Here is a 17,989-nt window from a genome sequence, read left to right on the forward strand (position 1 = left end):
CAAATAAAAAAAGAAATAAAACAAAAAAAGCTCTCATATGGCTATGTGAATGAAAAATAAAAAAAAGTTATAGCTCCCCGAAGACAGAGAATCACCATGTCCAAAAAAACAAAGCTGTTCCTGCCACTGCTAGCAGCTACTTTTTCCGATACTACCCTATGTGTATAAACCGCAACAGGCATCTGGCCACTGATAAGGGACACTTTTTGGAACATTTTTTTATTTTAAAAAGGGAAAACAAAGTTGACAATGTAGTGTGTTTTTAAACTGGCTGTTTGTTAACACAGTCAGACCTCATGCACACGGCCGTGTGCACCTCGCATCACGGATGCGGACCCATTCACTTGAATGGGTCCGCAATTCCGGAAATGCGGAACAGAGTCAAGGAACGGAACACCGGAAGCACTACAGAGTGCTTCCGTGGTGTTTCTTTCCGTGGTTCCACACCGCAAAAAAATATGACATGTCGTAATTTTTTTGTGGTGCGGACAGATCACGGACCCATTCAAGTTGAATGGGTTCGGCCCGCTGCACAGATGTTGTCCGTGCATTGGGGACTGCAATTGCGGTCCTCAATGCACGGAATAGCCGCACAATGGCTGTGTGCATGAGGCCTCAATCATACCCATGACTATTTATTCCACTGTGTCATTGTGATGTTACTAATGCTGCTTGAAAGGGGAGAGAAAGAGAGAGATACATTTGCAAAAAAAAAAAGAGAGAGAGAAGAGGTATGACTCCAAGGAGATCTGAATGTTATACATACATTTTTAGGCCAATTGGAGCACTTTTGATTTTGGTATTATTTTTTGGTACCCAAATCAAATAATTCAACTGATTTGTCAGATTCCAACCAAAAAACATTTCAAGAAATTCACTCTGCTGTAACAGGTATTTTAAAAATTGTCCTGGTTCTCAATAAATGCATTCTTTTATGATTCATATAATAATGCAGTAACACTGAAATCATGAAAAATCATGAAACATCTTTCTGGTATCTCCAGCACCACACGTTGAAAATATTCCATGTATATAATTTTATAGCTTCTCTGATGTTTTTGTTCTTTAAACTATAAATTATAGGATTTAGGAATGGAGTTACAACTGCATAGAATACTGAAAGGCATTTGTCAAATACAAAAGTGTATCCATGATCCGGCCTTACATACATTGCTATAACCGAGCCATAATACATAATGACCACAGTGAAGTGAGATCCACATGTAGAAAACACTTTTTTACGACCACTATTAGAAGGTATCTTTAAGATAATGAAAATGATTTGTAAGTAAGATAAAATAATAAAGAATAAACAACTAAAAACAATAATCCACACAAGGCTGAAAAAGTAGCCTTTTAGAATTGATGTGTCAGTACAAGAGAGACTAAAAAATGGAGCTGCATCACAGAAGAAATTATCAATCTCATTTCGACCACAAAAAGACAATTTACTTAAGAGATAAATGGGAACCAATGATCCTATAAAACTGATCAGCCAAGACATCAAGGCCAAGCGAAGACAAAATCTGTTAGTCATAATTGTCATATATCTCAGTGGATTACAGATTGCTAGATACTAGGGATGAGCGAACTCGAACTGTATAGTTCGGGTTCGTACCGAATTTTGGGGTGTCCGTGACACGGACCCGAACCCGGACATTTTCGTAAAAGTCCGGGTTCGGGTTCGGTGTTCGTCGCTTTCTTCGCGCTTTTGTGACGCTTTCTTGGCGCTTTTTGAAAGGCTGCAAAGCAGCCAATCAGCAAGCGTCATACTACTTGCCCCAAGAGGCCATCACAGCCATGCCTACTATTGGCATGGCTGTGATTGGCCAGAGCACCATGTGACCCAGCCTCTATTTAAGCTGGAGTCACATAGCGCCGCCCGTCACTCTGCTCTGATTAGCGTAGGGAGAGGTTGCGGCTGCGACAGTAGGGCGAGATTAGGCAGATTAACTCCTCCAAAGGACTTGATTAACTGATCGATCTGCAGCTGTGGATCATTGAGCTGCTGATCCTCAATTGCTCACTGTTTTTAGGCTGCCCAGACCGTTTGTCAGTCACATTGTGGTGCGCCAGCACAAGCTGCGACCAAGTGCATTTAACCCTCAATGGTGTGGTTGTTTTTTGGCTAAAGCCTACATCAGGGTGAAGCTGTCACACCAAGTGCATTTAACCAGCAATAGTCTGTTCATTTTTTGGCCATATACAAAATCAGGGGCAAGCTGCGCCTGTCACCAAGTGCATTTAACCCTCAATGGTGTGGTTGTTTTTTGGCTAAAGCCTACATCAGGGTGAAGCTGTCACACCAAGTGCATTTAACCAGCAATAGTCTGTTCATTTTTTGGCCATATACTAAATCAGGGGCAAGCTGCGCCTGTCACCAAGTGCATTTAACCCTCAATGGTGTGGTTGTTTTTTGGCTAAAGCCTACATCAGGGTGAAGCTGTCACACCAAGTGCATTTAACCAGCAATAGTCTGTTCATTTTTTGGCCATATACTAAATCAGGGGCAAGCTGCGCCTGTCACCAAGTGCATTTAACCCTCAATGGTGTGGTTGTTTTTTGGCTAAAGCCTACATCAGGGTGAAGCTGTCACACCAAGTGCATTTAACCAGCAATAGTCTGTTTATTTTTTGGCCATATCCCAGTCTAATTCTGTCACTAAATCCATACCGGTCACCCAGCGCCTAAATACTAGGCCTCAAATATATATCCCGCTAAATCTGTCCTTAGTGCTGTAGCTGGGCGAGTTATTTAGTGTCCGTTCAAGCACATTTCTTGTTCTGGGTTGAAATACAATTCCCAATTTAGCAATTTCATAATTTAGTGGTTTCTGCTATATCAGAGCTATTTGAAATCTATCCCTAAAAGGGTATATAATATTCAAGGTGCACATTGGGTCATTCAGAATAACTTCACACACACCCGCTACTGTGTATTTCCAAGTCTAATTCTGGCACTAAACCCATACCTGTCACCCAGCGCCTAAATACTAGGCCTCAAATTTATATCCCGCTAAATCTGTCCTTAGTGCTGTAGCTGGGCGAGTTATTTAGTGTCCGTTCAAGCACATTTCTTGTTCTGGGTTGAAATACAATTCCCAATTTAGCAATTTCATAATTTAGTGGTTTCTGCTATATCAGAGCTATTTGAAATCTATCCCTAAAAGGGTATATAATATTCAAGGTGCACATTGGGTCATTCAGAATAACTTCACACACACCCGCTACTGTGTATTTCCAAGTCTAATTCTGGCACTAAACCCATACCTGTCACCCAGCGCCTAAATACTAGGCCTCAAATTTATATCCCGCTAAATCTGTCCCTAGTGCTGTAGCTGGGCGAGTTATTTAGTGTCCGTTCAAGCACATTTCTTGTTCTGGGTTGAAATACAATTCCCAATTTAGCAATTTCATAATTTAGTGGTTTCTGCTATATCAGAGCTATTTGAAATCTATCCCTAAAAGGGTATATAATATTCAAGGTGCACATTGGGTCATTCAGAATAACTTCACACACACCCGCTACTGTGTATTTCCAAGTCTAATTCTGGCACTAAACCCATACCTGTCACCCAGCGCCTAAATACTAGGCCTCAAATTTATATCCAGCTAAATCTGTCCCTAGTGCTGTAGCTGGGCGAGTTATTTAGTGTCCGTTCAAGCACATTTCTTGTTCTGGGTTGAAATACAATTCCCAATTTAGCAATTTCATAATTTAGTGGTTTCTGCTATATCAGAGCTATTTGAAATCTATCCCTAAAAGGGTATATAATATTCAAGGTGCACATTGGGTCATTCAGAATAACTTCACACACACCCGCTACTGTGTATTTCCAAGTCTAATTCTGTCACTAAACCCATACCTGTCACCCAGCGCCTAAATACTAGGCCTCAAATTTATATCCCGCTAAATCTGTCCCTAGTGCTGTAGCTGGGCGAGTTATTTAGTGTCCGTTCAAGCACATTTCTTGTTCTGGGTTGAAATACAATTCCCAATTTAGCAATTTCATAATTTAGTGGTTTATGCTATATCAGAGCTATTTGAAATCTATCCCTAAAAGGGTATATAATATTCAAGGTGCACATAGGGTCATTCAGAATAACTTCACACACCCGCTACTGTGCATTTCCAAATCTAATTCTGTCACTAAACCCATACCTGTCACCCAGCGCCTAAATACTAGGCCTCAAATTTATATCCCGCTAAATCTCTCGTTACCGCTGTCCTGTTGTGGCTGGAAAAGTTATTTAGTGTCCGTCAAAGCACATTTTTTGTTCTGGGTTGAAATACAATTCCCAATTTAGCAATTTCATAATTTAGTCGTTTCTGCTATATCAGAGCTATTTGAAATCTATCCCTAAAAGGGTAGATCATATTGAAGGTGCACATAGGGTCATTCAGAATAACTTCACACACACGCTTCTGTGCATTTCCAAGTCTAATTCTGTCACTAAATCCATACCGGTCACCCAGCGCCTAAATACTAGGCCTCAAATTTATATCCCGCTGAATTTGAATACAATACATTGGGCCAAATAATATATTTGTTGTTGTGGTGAACCATAACAATGAGAAAAACATCTAGTAAGGGACGCGGACGTGGACATGGTCGTGGTGGTGTTAGTGGACCCTCTGGTGCTGGGAGAGGACGTGGCCGTTCTGCCACATCCACACGTCCTAGTGTACCAACTACCTCAGGTCCCAGTAGCCGCCAGAATTTACAGCGATATATGGTGGGGCCCAATGCCGTTCTAAGGATGGTAAGGCCTGAGCAGGTACAGGCATTAGTCAATTGGGTGGCCGACAGTGGATCCAGCACGTTCACATTATCTCCCACCCAGTCTTCTGCAGAAAGCGCACAGATGGCGCCTGAAAACCAACCCCATCAGTCTGTCACATCACCCCCATGCATACCAGGGAAACTGTCTCAGCCTCAAGTTATGCAGCAGTCTCTTATGCTGTTTGAAGACTCCGCTGGCAGGGTTTCCCAAGGGCATCCACCTAGCCCTTCCCCAGCGGTGAAAGACATAGAATGCACTGACGCACAACCACTTATGTTTCCTGATGATGAGGACATGGGAATACCACCTCAGCATGTCTCTGATGATGACGAAACACAGGTGCCAACTGCTGCGTCTTTCTGCAGTGTGCAGACTGAACAGGAGGTCAGGGATCAAGACTGGGTGGAAGACGATGCAGGGGACGATGAGGTCCTAGACCCCACATGGAATGAAGGTCGTGCCACTGACTTTCACAGTTCGGAGGAAGAGGCAGTGGTGAGACCGAGCCAACAGCGTAGCAAAAGAGGGAGCAGTGGGCAAAAGCAGAACACCCGCCGCCAAGAGACTCCGCCTGCTACTGACCGCCGCCATCTGGGACCGAGCACCCCAAAGGCAGCTTCAAGGAGTTCCCTGGCATGGCACTTCTTCAAACAATGTGCTGACGACAAGACCCGAGTGGTTTGCACGCTGTGCCATCAGAGCCTGAAGCGAGGCATTAACGTTCTGAACCTGAGCACAACCTGCATGACCAGGCACCTGCATGCAAAGCATGAACTGCAGTGGAGTAAACACCTTAAAACCAAGGAAGTCACTCAGGCTCCCCCTGCTACCTCTTCTGCTGCTGCCGCCTCGGCCTATTCTGCTGCTGCCGCCTCGGCCTCTTCCTCCGCCTCTGGAGGAACGTTGGCACCTGCCGCCCAGCAAACAGGGGATGTACCACCAACACCACCACCACCACCTCCGTCACCAAGCGTCTCAACCATGTCACACACCAGCGTTCAGCTCTCCATCTCACAAACATTTGATAGAAAGCGTAAATTCCCACCTAGCCACCCTCGATCCCTGGCCCTGAATGCCAGCATTTCTAAACTACTGGCCTATGAAATGCTGTCATTTAGGCTGGTGGACACAGACAGCTTCAAACAGCTCATGTCGCTTGCTGTCCCACAGTATGTTGTTCCCAGCCGGCACTACTTCTCCAAGAGAGCCGTGCCTTCCCTGCACAACCAAGTATCCGATAAAATCAAGTGTGCACTGCGCAACGCCATCTGTGGCAAGGTCCACCTAACCACAGATACGTGGACCAGTAAGCACGGCCAGGGACGCTATATCTCCCTAACTGCACACTGGGTAAATGTAGTGGCAGCTGGGCCCCAGGCGGAGAGCTGTTTGGCGCACGTCCTTCCGCCGCCAAGGATCGCAGGGCAACATTCTTTGCCTCCTGTTGCCACCTCCTCCTTCTCGGCTTCCTCCTCCTCTTCTTCCACCTGCTCATCCAGTCAGCCACACACCTTCACCACCAACTTCAGCACAGCCCGGGGTAAACGTCAGCAGGCCATTCTGAAACTCATATGTTTGGGGGACAGGCCCCACACCGCACAGGAGTTGTGGCGGGGTATAGAACAACAGACCGACGAGTGGTTGCTGCCGGTGAGCCTCAAGCCCGGCCTGGTGGTGTGTGATAATGGGCGAAATCTCGTTGCAGCTCTGGGACTAGCCAATTTGACGCACATCCCTTGCTTGGCGCATGTGCTGAATTTGGTGGTGCAGAAGTTCATTCACAACTACCCCGACATGTCAGAGCTGCTGCATAAAGTGCGGGCCGTCTGTTCGCGCTTCCGGCGTTCACATCCTGCTGCTGCTCGCCTGTCTGCGCTACAGCGTAACTTCGGCCTTCCCGCTCACCGCCTCATATGCGACGTGCCCACCAGGTGGAACTCCACCTTGCACATGCTGGACAGACTGTGCGAGCAGCAGCAGGCCATAGTGGAGTTTCAGCTGCAGCACGCACGGGTCAGTCGCACTACAGAACAGCACCACTTCACCACCAATGACTGGGCCTCCATGCGAGACCTGTGTGCCCTGTTGCGCTGTTTCGAGTACTCCACCAACATGGCCAGTGGCGATGACACCGTTATCAGCGTTACAATACCACTTCTATGTCTCCTTGAGAAAACACTTAGGGCGATGATGGAAGAGGAGGTGGCCCAGGAGGAGGAGGAGGAGGAGGAGGAAGAGGGGTCATTTTTAGCACTTTCAGGCCAGTCTCTTCGAAGTGACTCAGAGGGAGGTTTTTGGCAACAGCAGAGGCCAGGTACAAATGTGGCCAGCCAGGGCCCACTACTGGAGGACGAGGAGGACGAGGATGAGGAGGAGGTGGAGGAGGATGAGGATGAAGCATGGTCACAGCGGGGTGGCACCCAACGCAGCTCGGGTCCATCACTGGTGCGTGGCTGGGGGGAAAGGCAGGACGATGACGATACGCCTCCCACAGAGGACAGCTTGTCCTTACCCCTGGGCAGCCTGGCACACATGAGCGACTACATGCTGCAGTGCCTGCGCAACGACAGCAGAGTTGCCCACATTTTAACCTGTGCGGACTACTGGGTTGCCACCCTGCTGGATCCACGCTACAAAGACAATGTGCCCACCTTACTTCCTGCACTGGAGCGTGATAGGAAGATGCGCGAGTACAAGCGCACGTTGGTAGACGCGCTACTGAGAGCATTCCCAAATGTCACAGGGGAACAAGTGGAAGCCCAAGGCCAAGGCAGAGGAGGAGCAAGAGGTCGCCAAGGCAGCTGTGTCACGGCCAGCTCCTCTGAGGGCAGGGTTAGCATGGCAGAGATGTGGAAAACTTTTGTCAACACGCCACAGCTAACTGCACCACCACCTGATACGCAACGTGTTAGCAGGAGGCAACATTTCACTAACATGGTGGAACAGTACGTGTGCACACCCCTCCACGTACTGACTGATGGTTCGGCCCCATTCAACTTCTGGGTCTCTAAATTGTCCACGTGGCCAGAGCTAGCCTTTTATGCCTTGGAGGTGCTGGCCTGCCCGGCAGCCAGCGTTTTGTCTGAACGTGTATTCAGCACGGCAGGGGGCGTCATTACAGACAAACGCAGCCGCCTGTCTACAGCCAATGTGGACAAGCTGACGTTCATAAAAATGAACCAGGCATGGATCCCACAGGACCTGTCCGTCCCTTGTCCAGATTAGACATTAACTACCTCCCCATAACCATATATTATTGGACTCCAGGGCACTTCCTCATTCAATCCTATTTTTATTTTCATTTTACCATTATATTGCGAGGCTACCCAAAGTTGAATGAACCTCTCCTCTGCCTGTGTGCTAGGCCTAAATATATGCCAATGGACTGTTGCAGTGGTGGCTGACGTGAAGCCTCATTCTCTGCTATGACATGCAGACTGATTCTCTGCTGACATGAAGACAGATTCTCTGTTACGGGACCTCCCTCCTCTGCCTGGGTGCTGGGCCTAAATATATGCCAATGGACTGTTGCAGTGGTGGCTGACATGAAGCCTGATTCTCTGCTATGACATGCAGACTAATTCTCTGCTGACATAAAGCCAGATTGTCTGTTACGGGACCTCTCTCCTCTGCCTGGGTGCTGGGCCTAAATTTATGACAATGGACTGTTGCAGTGGTGGCTGACGTGAAGCCTGATTCTCTGCTATGACATGCAGACTGATTCTCTGCTGACATGAAGCCAGATTGTCTGTTACGGGACCTCTCTGCTCTGCCTGTGTGCCAGGCCTAAATATATGCCAATGGACTGTTGCAGTGGTGGCTGACGTGAAGCCTCATTCTCTGCTATGACATGCAGACTGATTCTCTGCTGACATGAAGCCAGATTGTCTGTTACGGGACCTCTCTGCTCTGCCTGTGTGCTAGGCCTAAATATATGCCAATGGACTGTTGCAGTGGTGGCTGACGTGAAGCCTGATTCTCTGCTATGACATGCAGACTGATTCTCTGCTGACATGAAGCCAGATTGTCTGTTACGGGACCTCTCTGCTCTGCCTGTGTGCTAGGCCTAAATATATGCCAATGGACTGTTGCAGTGGTGGGTGACGTGAAGCCTCATTCTCTGCTATGACATGCAGACTGATTCTCTGCTGACATGAAGACAGATTCTCTGTTACGGGACCTCCCTCCTCTGCCTGGGTGCTGGGCCTAAATATATGCCAATGGACTGTTGCAGTGGTGGCTGACATGAAGCCTGATTCTCTGCTATGACATGCAGACTAATTCTCTGCTGACATGAAGCCAGATTGTCTGTTACGGGACCTCTCTCCTCTGCCTGGGTGCTGGGCCTAAATTTATGACAATGGACTGTTGCAGTGGTGGCTGACGTGAAGCCTGATTCTCTGCTATGACATGCAGACTGATTCTCTGCTGACATGAAGCCAGATTGTCTGTTACGGGACCTCTCTGCTCTGCCTGTGTGCTAGGCCTAAATATATGCCAATGGACTGTTGCAGTGGTGGCTGACGTGAAGCCTCATTCTCTGCTATGACATGCAGACTGATTCTCTGCTGACATGAAGCCAGATTGTCTGTTACGGGACCTCTCTGCTCTGCCTGTGTGCTAGGCCTAAATATATGCCAATGGACTGTTGCAGTGGTGGGTGACGTGAAGCCTCATTCTCTGCTATGACATGCAGACTGATTCTCTGCTGACATGAAGCCAGATTCTCTGTTACGGGACCTCTCTCCTCTGCCTGTGTGTGTGCTGGGCCTAAATATATGCCAATGGACTGTTGCAGTGGTGGCTGACGTGAAGCCTGATTCTCTGCTATGACATGCAGACTGATTCTCTGCTGACATGAAGCCAGATTGTCTGTTACGGGACCTCTCTCCTCTGCCTGTGTGTGTGCTGGGCCTAAATATATGCCAATGGACTGTTGCAGTGGTGGCTGACGTGAAGCCTCATTCTCTGCTATGACATGCAGACTAATTCTCTGCTGACATGAAGACAGATTCTCTGTTACGGGACCTCTCTCCTCTGCCTGGGTGCCGGGGCCTAAATATCTGAGAATGGACTGTTCCAGTGGTGGGTGACAGGAAGCCAGATTCTCTGCTATGGAACCTCTCTCCAATTGATTTTGGTTAATTTTTATTTATTTAATTTTTATTTTAATTCATTTCCCTATCCACATTTGTTTGCAGGGGATTTACCTACATGTTGCTGCCTTTTGCAGCCCTCTAGCTCTTTCCTGGGCTGTTTTACAGCCTTTTTAGTGCCGAAAAGTTCGGGTCCCCATTGACTTCAATGGGGTTCGGGTTCGGGACGAAGTTCGGATCGGGTTCGGATCCCGAACCCGAACATTTCCGGGATGTTCGGCCGAACTTCTCGAACCCGAACATCCAGGTGTTCGCTCAACTCTACTAGATACCGATCATAAGCCAATACTGCCAGGAAATAATTTTCAATGGCACCCAGAACAAAGAAGAAATAAAGCTGAGTAATACAGCCAAGAATTGATATGTGTTTATTGCCAGATACCAAACCTATTAGCATTTTTGGTGTAGTAACTGTTGAGTAACACATTTCCATAAAAGCAAAATTTCCAAGAAATAAGTACATTGGACTGTGAAGTTTAGAACTCTGGTGGATGACAGTAATGATGATTGTGTTTCCAGTTATGGTTGATATGTACATCACGAAAAAGAGGAAAAAGAGAAGGAGTTCCAGATTCTGGTTGACATGAAATCCAAGAAGGTAAAATATTTTTATTGTGACATTACTTTCAGGTTTCATACTTGTTCATTCTGCTTTCCTGAAAACCCACAAATAACATTGTCACAATGAAAATGGTGAATATAACTTAAAGTGGTAATCCTGAAAAAAAAAATATTGATGACCCATCCTCTGGACATCAGTCACATAGCCTAATTGCAATGAATTGAATGGGGCTGAGCTGCAATACTAAGCACAGCCGCTATAATATGTACGGCACTGTGCTTGAGAGTCCACAGCACTCACCAGAGCTCCAGGCCTCCCTAAATAGCTGATTGGCGGGGTTGCCAAGACTAGGACATGTTCTTTAATTTGTGAAAAAGGGCATACAGATATGGACAGCACAGGGATGACATTCATGCGCTGAATGAGTCTGCATAGAATCCAAAAAATATATACAAAAAATAGGGTTTGGACATATATACAAAATACATTCATGTACACAAGCCCTTATGTTATTGTTGTGTTAGTGTTGATATTATTACTATTGACTAGTATAAAGCTACATTACACAACACGTTTTTTCTTACATTTAAATTATGTTGGAAGTAAGCCAATATGTGACCATATAGTACACACATTTTTTGACTTTCAGAAAAAATATATATACCGTATTTTTCGCCGTATAAGACGCACCGGCGTATAAGACGCACCTAGGTTTTTGGGGAGGAAAATAAGAAAAAAAATATTTTTAACCAAAAGGTGTGCTGTGGGTTTGGTGGGTTTGGAACTAGGTGGTCTGTGGATGGCACTATTACTGGGGATCTGTGGATGACGGACACTGTTATGGGGGGATCTGTGGATGACGGACACTGTTATGGGGGGATCTGTGGATGACGGACACTGTTATGGGGGGATCTGTAGATGACGGACACTGTTATGGGGGGATCTGTGGATGACTGACACTGTTATGGGGGGATCTGTGGATGACGGACACTTATGGGGGGATCTGTGGATGAAGGACACTGTTATGGGGGGAACTGTGGATGACGGACACTGTTAGGGGGGAACTGTGGATGACAGACACTGTTATGGGGGGATCTGTGGCTTTCACTGTTACAGGGGGATCTGTGGCTGGCACTGTTACAGGGGGGGATCTGTGGATGGCACTGTTATACATGTGTCATCCACAGACCCTCCCAGCCCATAACTGTGCCATCCACAGATCCCCCGCCGCTCCTGTATACTAATATAATATGTCTTATTCAATTAATAGTTATTAAATATGCCTCTTTATTCCTAAAAGTACCTTAAATCCTAAGCGCTTCAGTACAATGCCGGCAGGCCGGGCAGCCAGCGCGGCGCGTCACTCACTGACGTCACTTGCCTGCGCCGCCTGCTTCATTCATAAAGTAGGCGGCGCAGGCACGTGACATCAGGGAGTAACGCTGCCGCCCGCCCGGCCTGCATTGTACGGATGAGCTTAGGATTTAAGGTACTTTTAGGCATAAAGGGGCATATTTAATAACCATTCATTGAATATGACATATTTTATTAGTATACAGGAGCGGCGGGGCGGGCCTTTAGTACAGTGACTGCACCGCCCCGCCGCTATTGCCGGCCCCAGCTCCTCCTCCCAGTCCCTCCCCGAGTCCTCGCTCTCTTTACATCGCTGCCAGCGATGTAAAACTGACTGCATTCGCCGTATAAGACGCAGGGGCATTTCTCCCCCATTTTGGGGGAAGAAAAAGTGCGTCTTATACGGCGAAAAATACGGTAACTTGTATTTCCCCTTCTAGATATTGATGACCTAGCCTATTTATAGGTAATCAGGATTCAATCAATGGGGATGGAAGATCCAGCACCCCCACAAATGAACTGTTTGCTATAATAGTACACAGAGCAGAAGCAGAAAGCTCCATCTACTGTGTAATGGCCAAGCCAGGTTACTGCAATCAAGCTCACATTCAAGCAAATGGACAGAGGCTTCTGCTCTTACCTGTGTCCACTATAATGTTTCCGGTGCTAGTGCCTGCCGCAAACTGCTGATCAGTTGGATTGATGGGTGTCAGACTCCCACTGACCAGATATTGATGGCCAGAGTATAGGTAGAAAACTACTTAAGGCTAAAAGTAGTAGTGCATGCAAAAAAAGTCATAGATTAATATAATCCTGCTACTGTTTGTAGGTCCCACTCTTGGTTGACTTGAATATATGGCTGCAAATTACTGATTAATACAAAAAATACTAAAAACGAAAATCCTAAGATTTTAAAATAGTCTACCTATTTTGCTTTATTTTTTTCTATTCTATGCTATGCTATAATTTAGGATAACTGAATATATTTGAATCCTTCTCAGGTAAACCCAAAGGACCAGATTTACTAATATGTCTGCCCCTACAAAAGTGGCACAAACGGATGTAATTTGGCGCATATGGTTCTCAGATTTATTTCTGACTCACTCAAAAAGGCATGGAGCTTAGCTTGAAGACAAATTGCTTTGTGGGAATGTAGTATGGTCTAGGATGTGACGCTGTGAGTCAAAATTGCACGGACAAGACTAGGACATGTTCTATTTTTTGCGGGGCTGTGAAATGGACTTACGGATGTGGACAACGCACGGGTGTACTGTCCGCATCTTTTGCGACCCCATTGAGATGAGTGAGTCTGCATCTGAGCTGCAAAAAATGCAGGTCGGATGTAGACCAAAACCATAGTAGTGTGCATGAGCCCTTAAACCTCATTGTAACATCACCTGTGGCATTAGTAAATCAGCCATATTTTCTCTTCTATATGTACACTACATTTTCTGTAAAAATGCACTTTATATTAAGACAATATATTCCCATTTGAAAACGTTACATTAGTAAATACATACAGAATACTTACAACATAATCTTAATAATTTCTGAAAATGTTCTCCTTATATACTTCAATATAAAGCCTTCATTGTTATTTTATACCCTTGCTATTTTACTATTTTAAATCCCAAAAGCAATTCTAATTGCAATTCTGATTTAAAAATGATAGATTATTGTGTGTTTAATAACAAGGGGATACTACCATGTATACCCAATTAATCAGATTTAATGGGATTTTCCATGACTAAAACATTATCTATCTATGCTAAGAATAGGTAATTAATGTTTGATTTATAGGAATTTCACCCCCACTATAAATGTATTTAATAATCTACCTGGCCTCTTCATTCTTTATTATTCATCCAGTGTCAATGCTTTATTTGTGGGGCTAAGCTGCACCATTCTCACTGACGTTGCTGGATTCAGAATACAAGAATAATTATCCTATTCCAAACCTACACTGTATACATACGGCAGAAGTTGGAAAAGACTGCATGCTGCAGCTTCAGGAAGTGAACTCACTCTACATATATGCACCTACTGCCATATAGACTATAGAGATGACTCCCACCTGCAATAGCCAGTTATTAGAGTTAGAGAAGACCCCTGAGATGAGACCACAGCGTCGGCGCGCATGAAGGAGACGGAAACTGAGGGCTCAGTAGAAGATAGCGAACGCTGCGCCACAGCTGAAGAACAGGATCCGACACCAGTGTCCAAATCCTTCCTCACTAAAGTGCTCAGCCAAGCGCTAGACAAAGCGCTAAGACCGGTCCTAACTGAATTGGCGGACATTAAAACAGAAATATCTCAAGTGGGACACAGAGTAGAGGCTCTGGAGCAAGCAACGCAAGACCTAAGATCGCATGCAAATGGGGTGACAGAGTGCCTCAACGGTCACGCCGAAGAGCTTAATAGAGCCTTCTTGTTATTAGAAGACCTAGAAAACCGTAGCAGACGGCGCAACATTCGCATAAAAGGTCTCCCCGAATCTTGGGCGACTGAATCTCTGCGTACAGTAGCCATGGAGATATTTGCAGACATATTGGAGCCCGACTCTGTTGCATCAATCGTCATTGAGCGCATCCACAGGACGCTAAGGCCCCAGCCGAAACCAAATGAGAGGCCAAGAGATGTGGTCTGTGGCCTGCTGTCCTTTGTGGACACGGCGCGGGTCATGGAAGCGGCTCGTGCTAAGGGTCGGATTACATATGGCAACACAGAAATCGCCCTATTTCAGGACATTGCTCCATCGACACTGGCGAAAAGGCGTATACTGAAGCCCTTGCTGGATTTGCTGCGAAGGAAAAAGGTCCCATATAACTGGATGTACCCGTTCGGACTCTCCATAAATAAGAATGGGAAGTGCATCGTCATCCATACGCCGGAGGATTTGGACAAGGCGTGGGAGCACATAGATATACAGCCCATGGACATACCTACCTGGCTGCCGGTGAACTACCCGACGATGCTTCAGAAACTGCCGCAGCTGGAGCCCTGGAAAAGGGTTCATCGTCTCAAGCCCGGAAAAATGTCCAAACACTTGACGGGAATCTGCTGATCTCCCACCCTGATGACTTCCACGCCGAGTTTGGGTCCAGTATTAATGGGACATGGGAGGGCTCTTGAAGTAGCCCTATCATGTTAATGATATGTACACCCTGATATGTATGTCGCACACTCTAGTGGAATATTCCACTCCTTAAGGAGTAGGCCATGCAACTAAGTCGCGGTATATATCATGGGCTCAAGATAACCACTGTTTCATTTAAATGTTCTGGTACACTTTATACCCTGTTTAGCTATAGCTTTAAGTTAAAGTTTTGCGGCGAATGTTTGTATTACCTTTATGCTGCCTGTTGTTCTGAAAAGTTGCATACATGGAGTCTGGACACTGTATTCCAGACAGTAACTTCTGAAAGATCGCGAGCAGGGAACTGACTAAGCTTTCCATCGTACCTAGGCTCCATGTCTCCGGCTTATTTAATATTTCTAGAGGCTTCACCGCATTAAATTTACCTATTGTGTTCAGTATAACAGGTGTAGCCCGCAAAAGCAGTCTGTAGGATATGCAATTGCTTGATATTAATGCTATTGTCTTTATCCTACCTGAGAAACTGACCTAGAAGATCATCAGTGATAAGTTCTTATTTAATGCCTCTCAAGTGCAGTCATCCGAAAATAATAAGCTGATGAGAAACCTTCTTTAATCGCGCTTACTGTCTCTCTCAGAGAAACATATCTGAGGAATTACGTATAAAGTATTCGCTGAGCAATCGGTCATATCCGATCTTGGTCTCTCCCTAATTAATGCGCTCAGCACACTTACACTTACTGAAAATAAGTTCCCCCCCCCTCCCCTCCCTCTCACCCACTGGCCCTTAGCTCTTATTCCATTTACTTGCCTGTCCACGCAAATGCAATTGCAATAAGGACACACCTTAGATCAGTGCGTTCAGCACTCTCTGGAAAGATCTTGATGAGCGGGTTTAATGAACAATAGGCTATGTATATGTATATGCATGGAACCCCCCCTCCCCCCTTCACCTACACTGCAATACCTCCGCCCATACGGTCTAGAAATCAAGTAAAGGTTATAGGTCACCAAATGTAGTGTTATGTTCTTTGGCTGTGATGTTTAGATAACACGTCCAGGCTAGAGATATATTTGTGTTCTACCCCCCCCCCCCCCTGCTATCTACACACATAACTGTTCGCTCCTGTTGTGATAGTTAATTCACTGGATTTAATCCAGTAACAGTTTGGTTTACTGATTGTTGCTCTTTTTTTTGTTGTTCTTCCTCCTCTCTTTTACTTTTTCTTTATTTATTTTTCTCTTTAGTCTTTCCCTCCCACCTCCTCCCTCTTCTCCCTCCCCATTGATATTCCTTTTAGACTCATAAAAAGTCTCATCAGTAGATACCTCAGGCTGCAGCTCTACTTTAGAAGGAAATAACTTATCTGCAAGGATAACTGATATAAAGGTCTCGACATTCAATGTAAAAGGCTTAAACTCGCCACAGAAACGAGGCCAAGTCATGCTGGCTCTTAGGAAAATGGTCTCTCAGATAGTGTTTCTCCAGGAAACCCACCTACGCCAGAAGAAAATGCCAAGGTTACCAAAACGTCCATTTGTCCACTAGTTTCAGAGCGTGCAACCAGCCTCTGCCTCCAAAGGAGTAGCTATAGCGGTCCACCAATCCATTCCATTCACCGTATTGCAGCAACACACAGATGCGGATTGTCGCCTTCTGCTAGTCAAAGGCTTAATAGCAACCCGCAAATTCACTTTAGCAAACCTATATGTGCCAAATAAGTCCCCTGTACATTGGCTTTTGAAAGCCCTAGACACACTTAAAGTCTTTGCCGAAGGGCAGATAATTCTAGGTGCTGATTTGAACTTAGTATTGGACCCCGCCATTGACTCATCTTCAGCTAAATCCCGAGTAACACAAAAACTTCTCAGCAAACTACATAAGAAACTTCACGAGTTGCGCTTGATAGATGTATGGCGTAGTCTTCATCCTACAGTTAAGGACTTCTCTTTCTACTCAGTTCCGCATGGAACGTACCAACGGCTAGATCACATTTTGACATCTGCATCTCTTCTTCCCTCCTTTAGATCAGCAGAAATAGGAAATATCACCCTATCTGACCACGCTCCATGCTTGGTGACCTTTACCCTGGCCTCCCTACCACAAAGTAACTGGAGTTGGAAGTTAAACGAATCCCTGCTGAACAACCAATTACACTTGGATCAGGTCAGGACTCAGTTGACAGAGTACTTTGCACTTAACTCCTTCACGCACAGCTCACAACCTATTGTCTGGGAGGCTCAAAAAGCATTTATTAGAGGTTGCTTCATCTCCTTGGGTACCAGAGTTAAAAAGGAACAGCAACAGGCAGTAGATATGCTCTTAGCTGATATAGCGATAATTGAGAGAAAACATAAGGCTTCATGACGCAATGAGCATCAAAAAGCACTCAGACTTAAACTTCGAGACCTTCTTAGCCATGGGGTAGCGAAGCAAATGATGAATTTTCAACATAAAGTTTACGCTAGGGATGAGCGAACTCGAACTGTATAGTTCGGGTTCGTACCGAATTTTGGGGTGTCCGTGACACGGACCCGAACCCGGACATTTTCGTAAAATTCCGGGTTCGGGTTCGGTGTTCGTCGCTTTCTTGGCGCTTTTGTGAAGCTTTCTTGGCGCTTTTTGAAAGGCTGCAAAGCAGCCAATCAACAAGCGTCATACTACTTGCCCCTACTTGCTCACTGTTTTTAGGCTGCCCAGACCGTTTGTCAGTCACTTTTTTCTGGGGTGATCGGCGGCCATTTTGTGTCTTGTGCGGTGCTGCGACCAAGTGCATCCAAGCTGCGACCAAGTGCATTTAACCCTCAATGGTGTGGTTGTTTTTTGGCTAAAGCCTACATCAGGGTGAAGCTGTCACACCAAGTGCATTTAACCAGCAATAGTCTGTTTATTTTTTGGCCATAAACTACATCAGGGGCAAGCTGCGCCTGTCACCAAGTGCATTTAACCCTCAATGGTGTGGTTGTTTTTTGGCTAAAGCCTACATCAGGGTGAAGCTGTGACACCAAGTGCATTTAACCAGCAATAGTCTGTTCA

The 17,989-nt window shown here is 45.7% G+C and overlaps 1 protein-coding gene across 1 annotated transcript; it reads right to left on the bottom strand.

The window, feature by feature from the left end:
- Positions 1-976: 976 nt before the first annotated feature.
- LOC122928556 (olfactory receptor 6N1-like) lies at positions 977-10,577 on the bottom strand. Its single transcript, XM_044281524.1, has 2 exons — positions 10,206-10,577; positions 977-1,576 (listed from the first exon to the last, which is right to left on the bottom strand). Exons 1-2 carry the CDS (start codon positions 10,575-10,577, stop codon positions 977-979), a joined length of 972 nt encoding a protein of 323 aa, XP_044137459.1.
- Between the last annotated feature and the right edge of the window lie 7,412 nt (positions 10,578-17,989).

The sequence above is a fragment of the Bufo gargarizans genome, chromosome 1 (genome assembly GCF_014858855.1).
Source record: "Bufo gargarizans isolate SCDJY-AF-19 chromosome 1, ASM1485885v1, whole genome shotgun sequence".
NCBI lineage: Eukaryota > Metazoa > Chordata > Amphibia > Anura > Bufonidae > Bufo > Bufo gargarizans.

What these genes read in the sequence shown, in the direction of transcription:
- LOC122928556 (XM_044281524.1), bottom strand. Translation starts at nt 10,577, where the DNA reads ATGAAACCTGAAAGTAATGTCACAATAAAAATATTTTACCTTCTTGGA. An exon ending in TGGCTTATGATCGGTATCTA is followed by an intron (nt 1,577 to 10,205) that starts GTAGAGTTGAGC and finishes GCTCATCCCTAG; the next exon opens with TATCTAGCAATCTGTAATCC.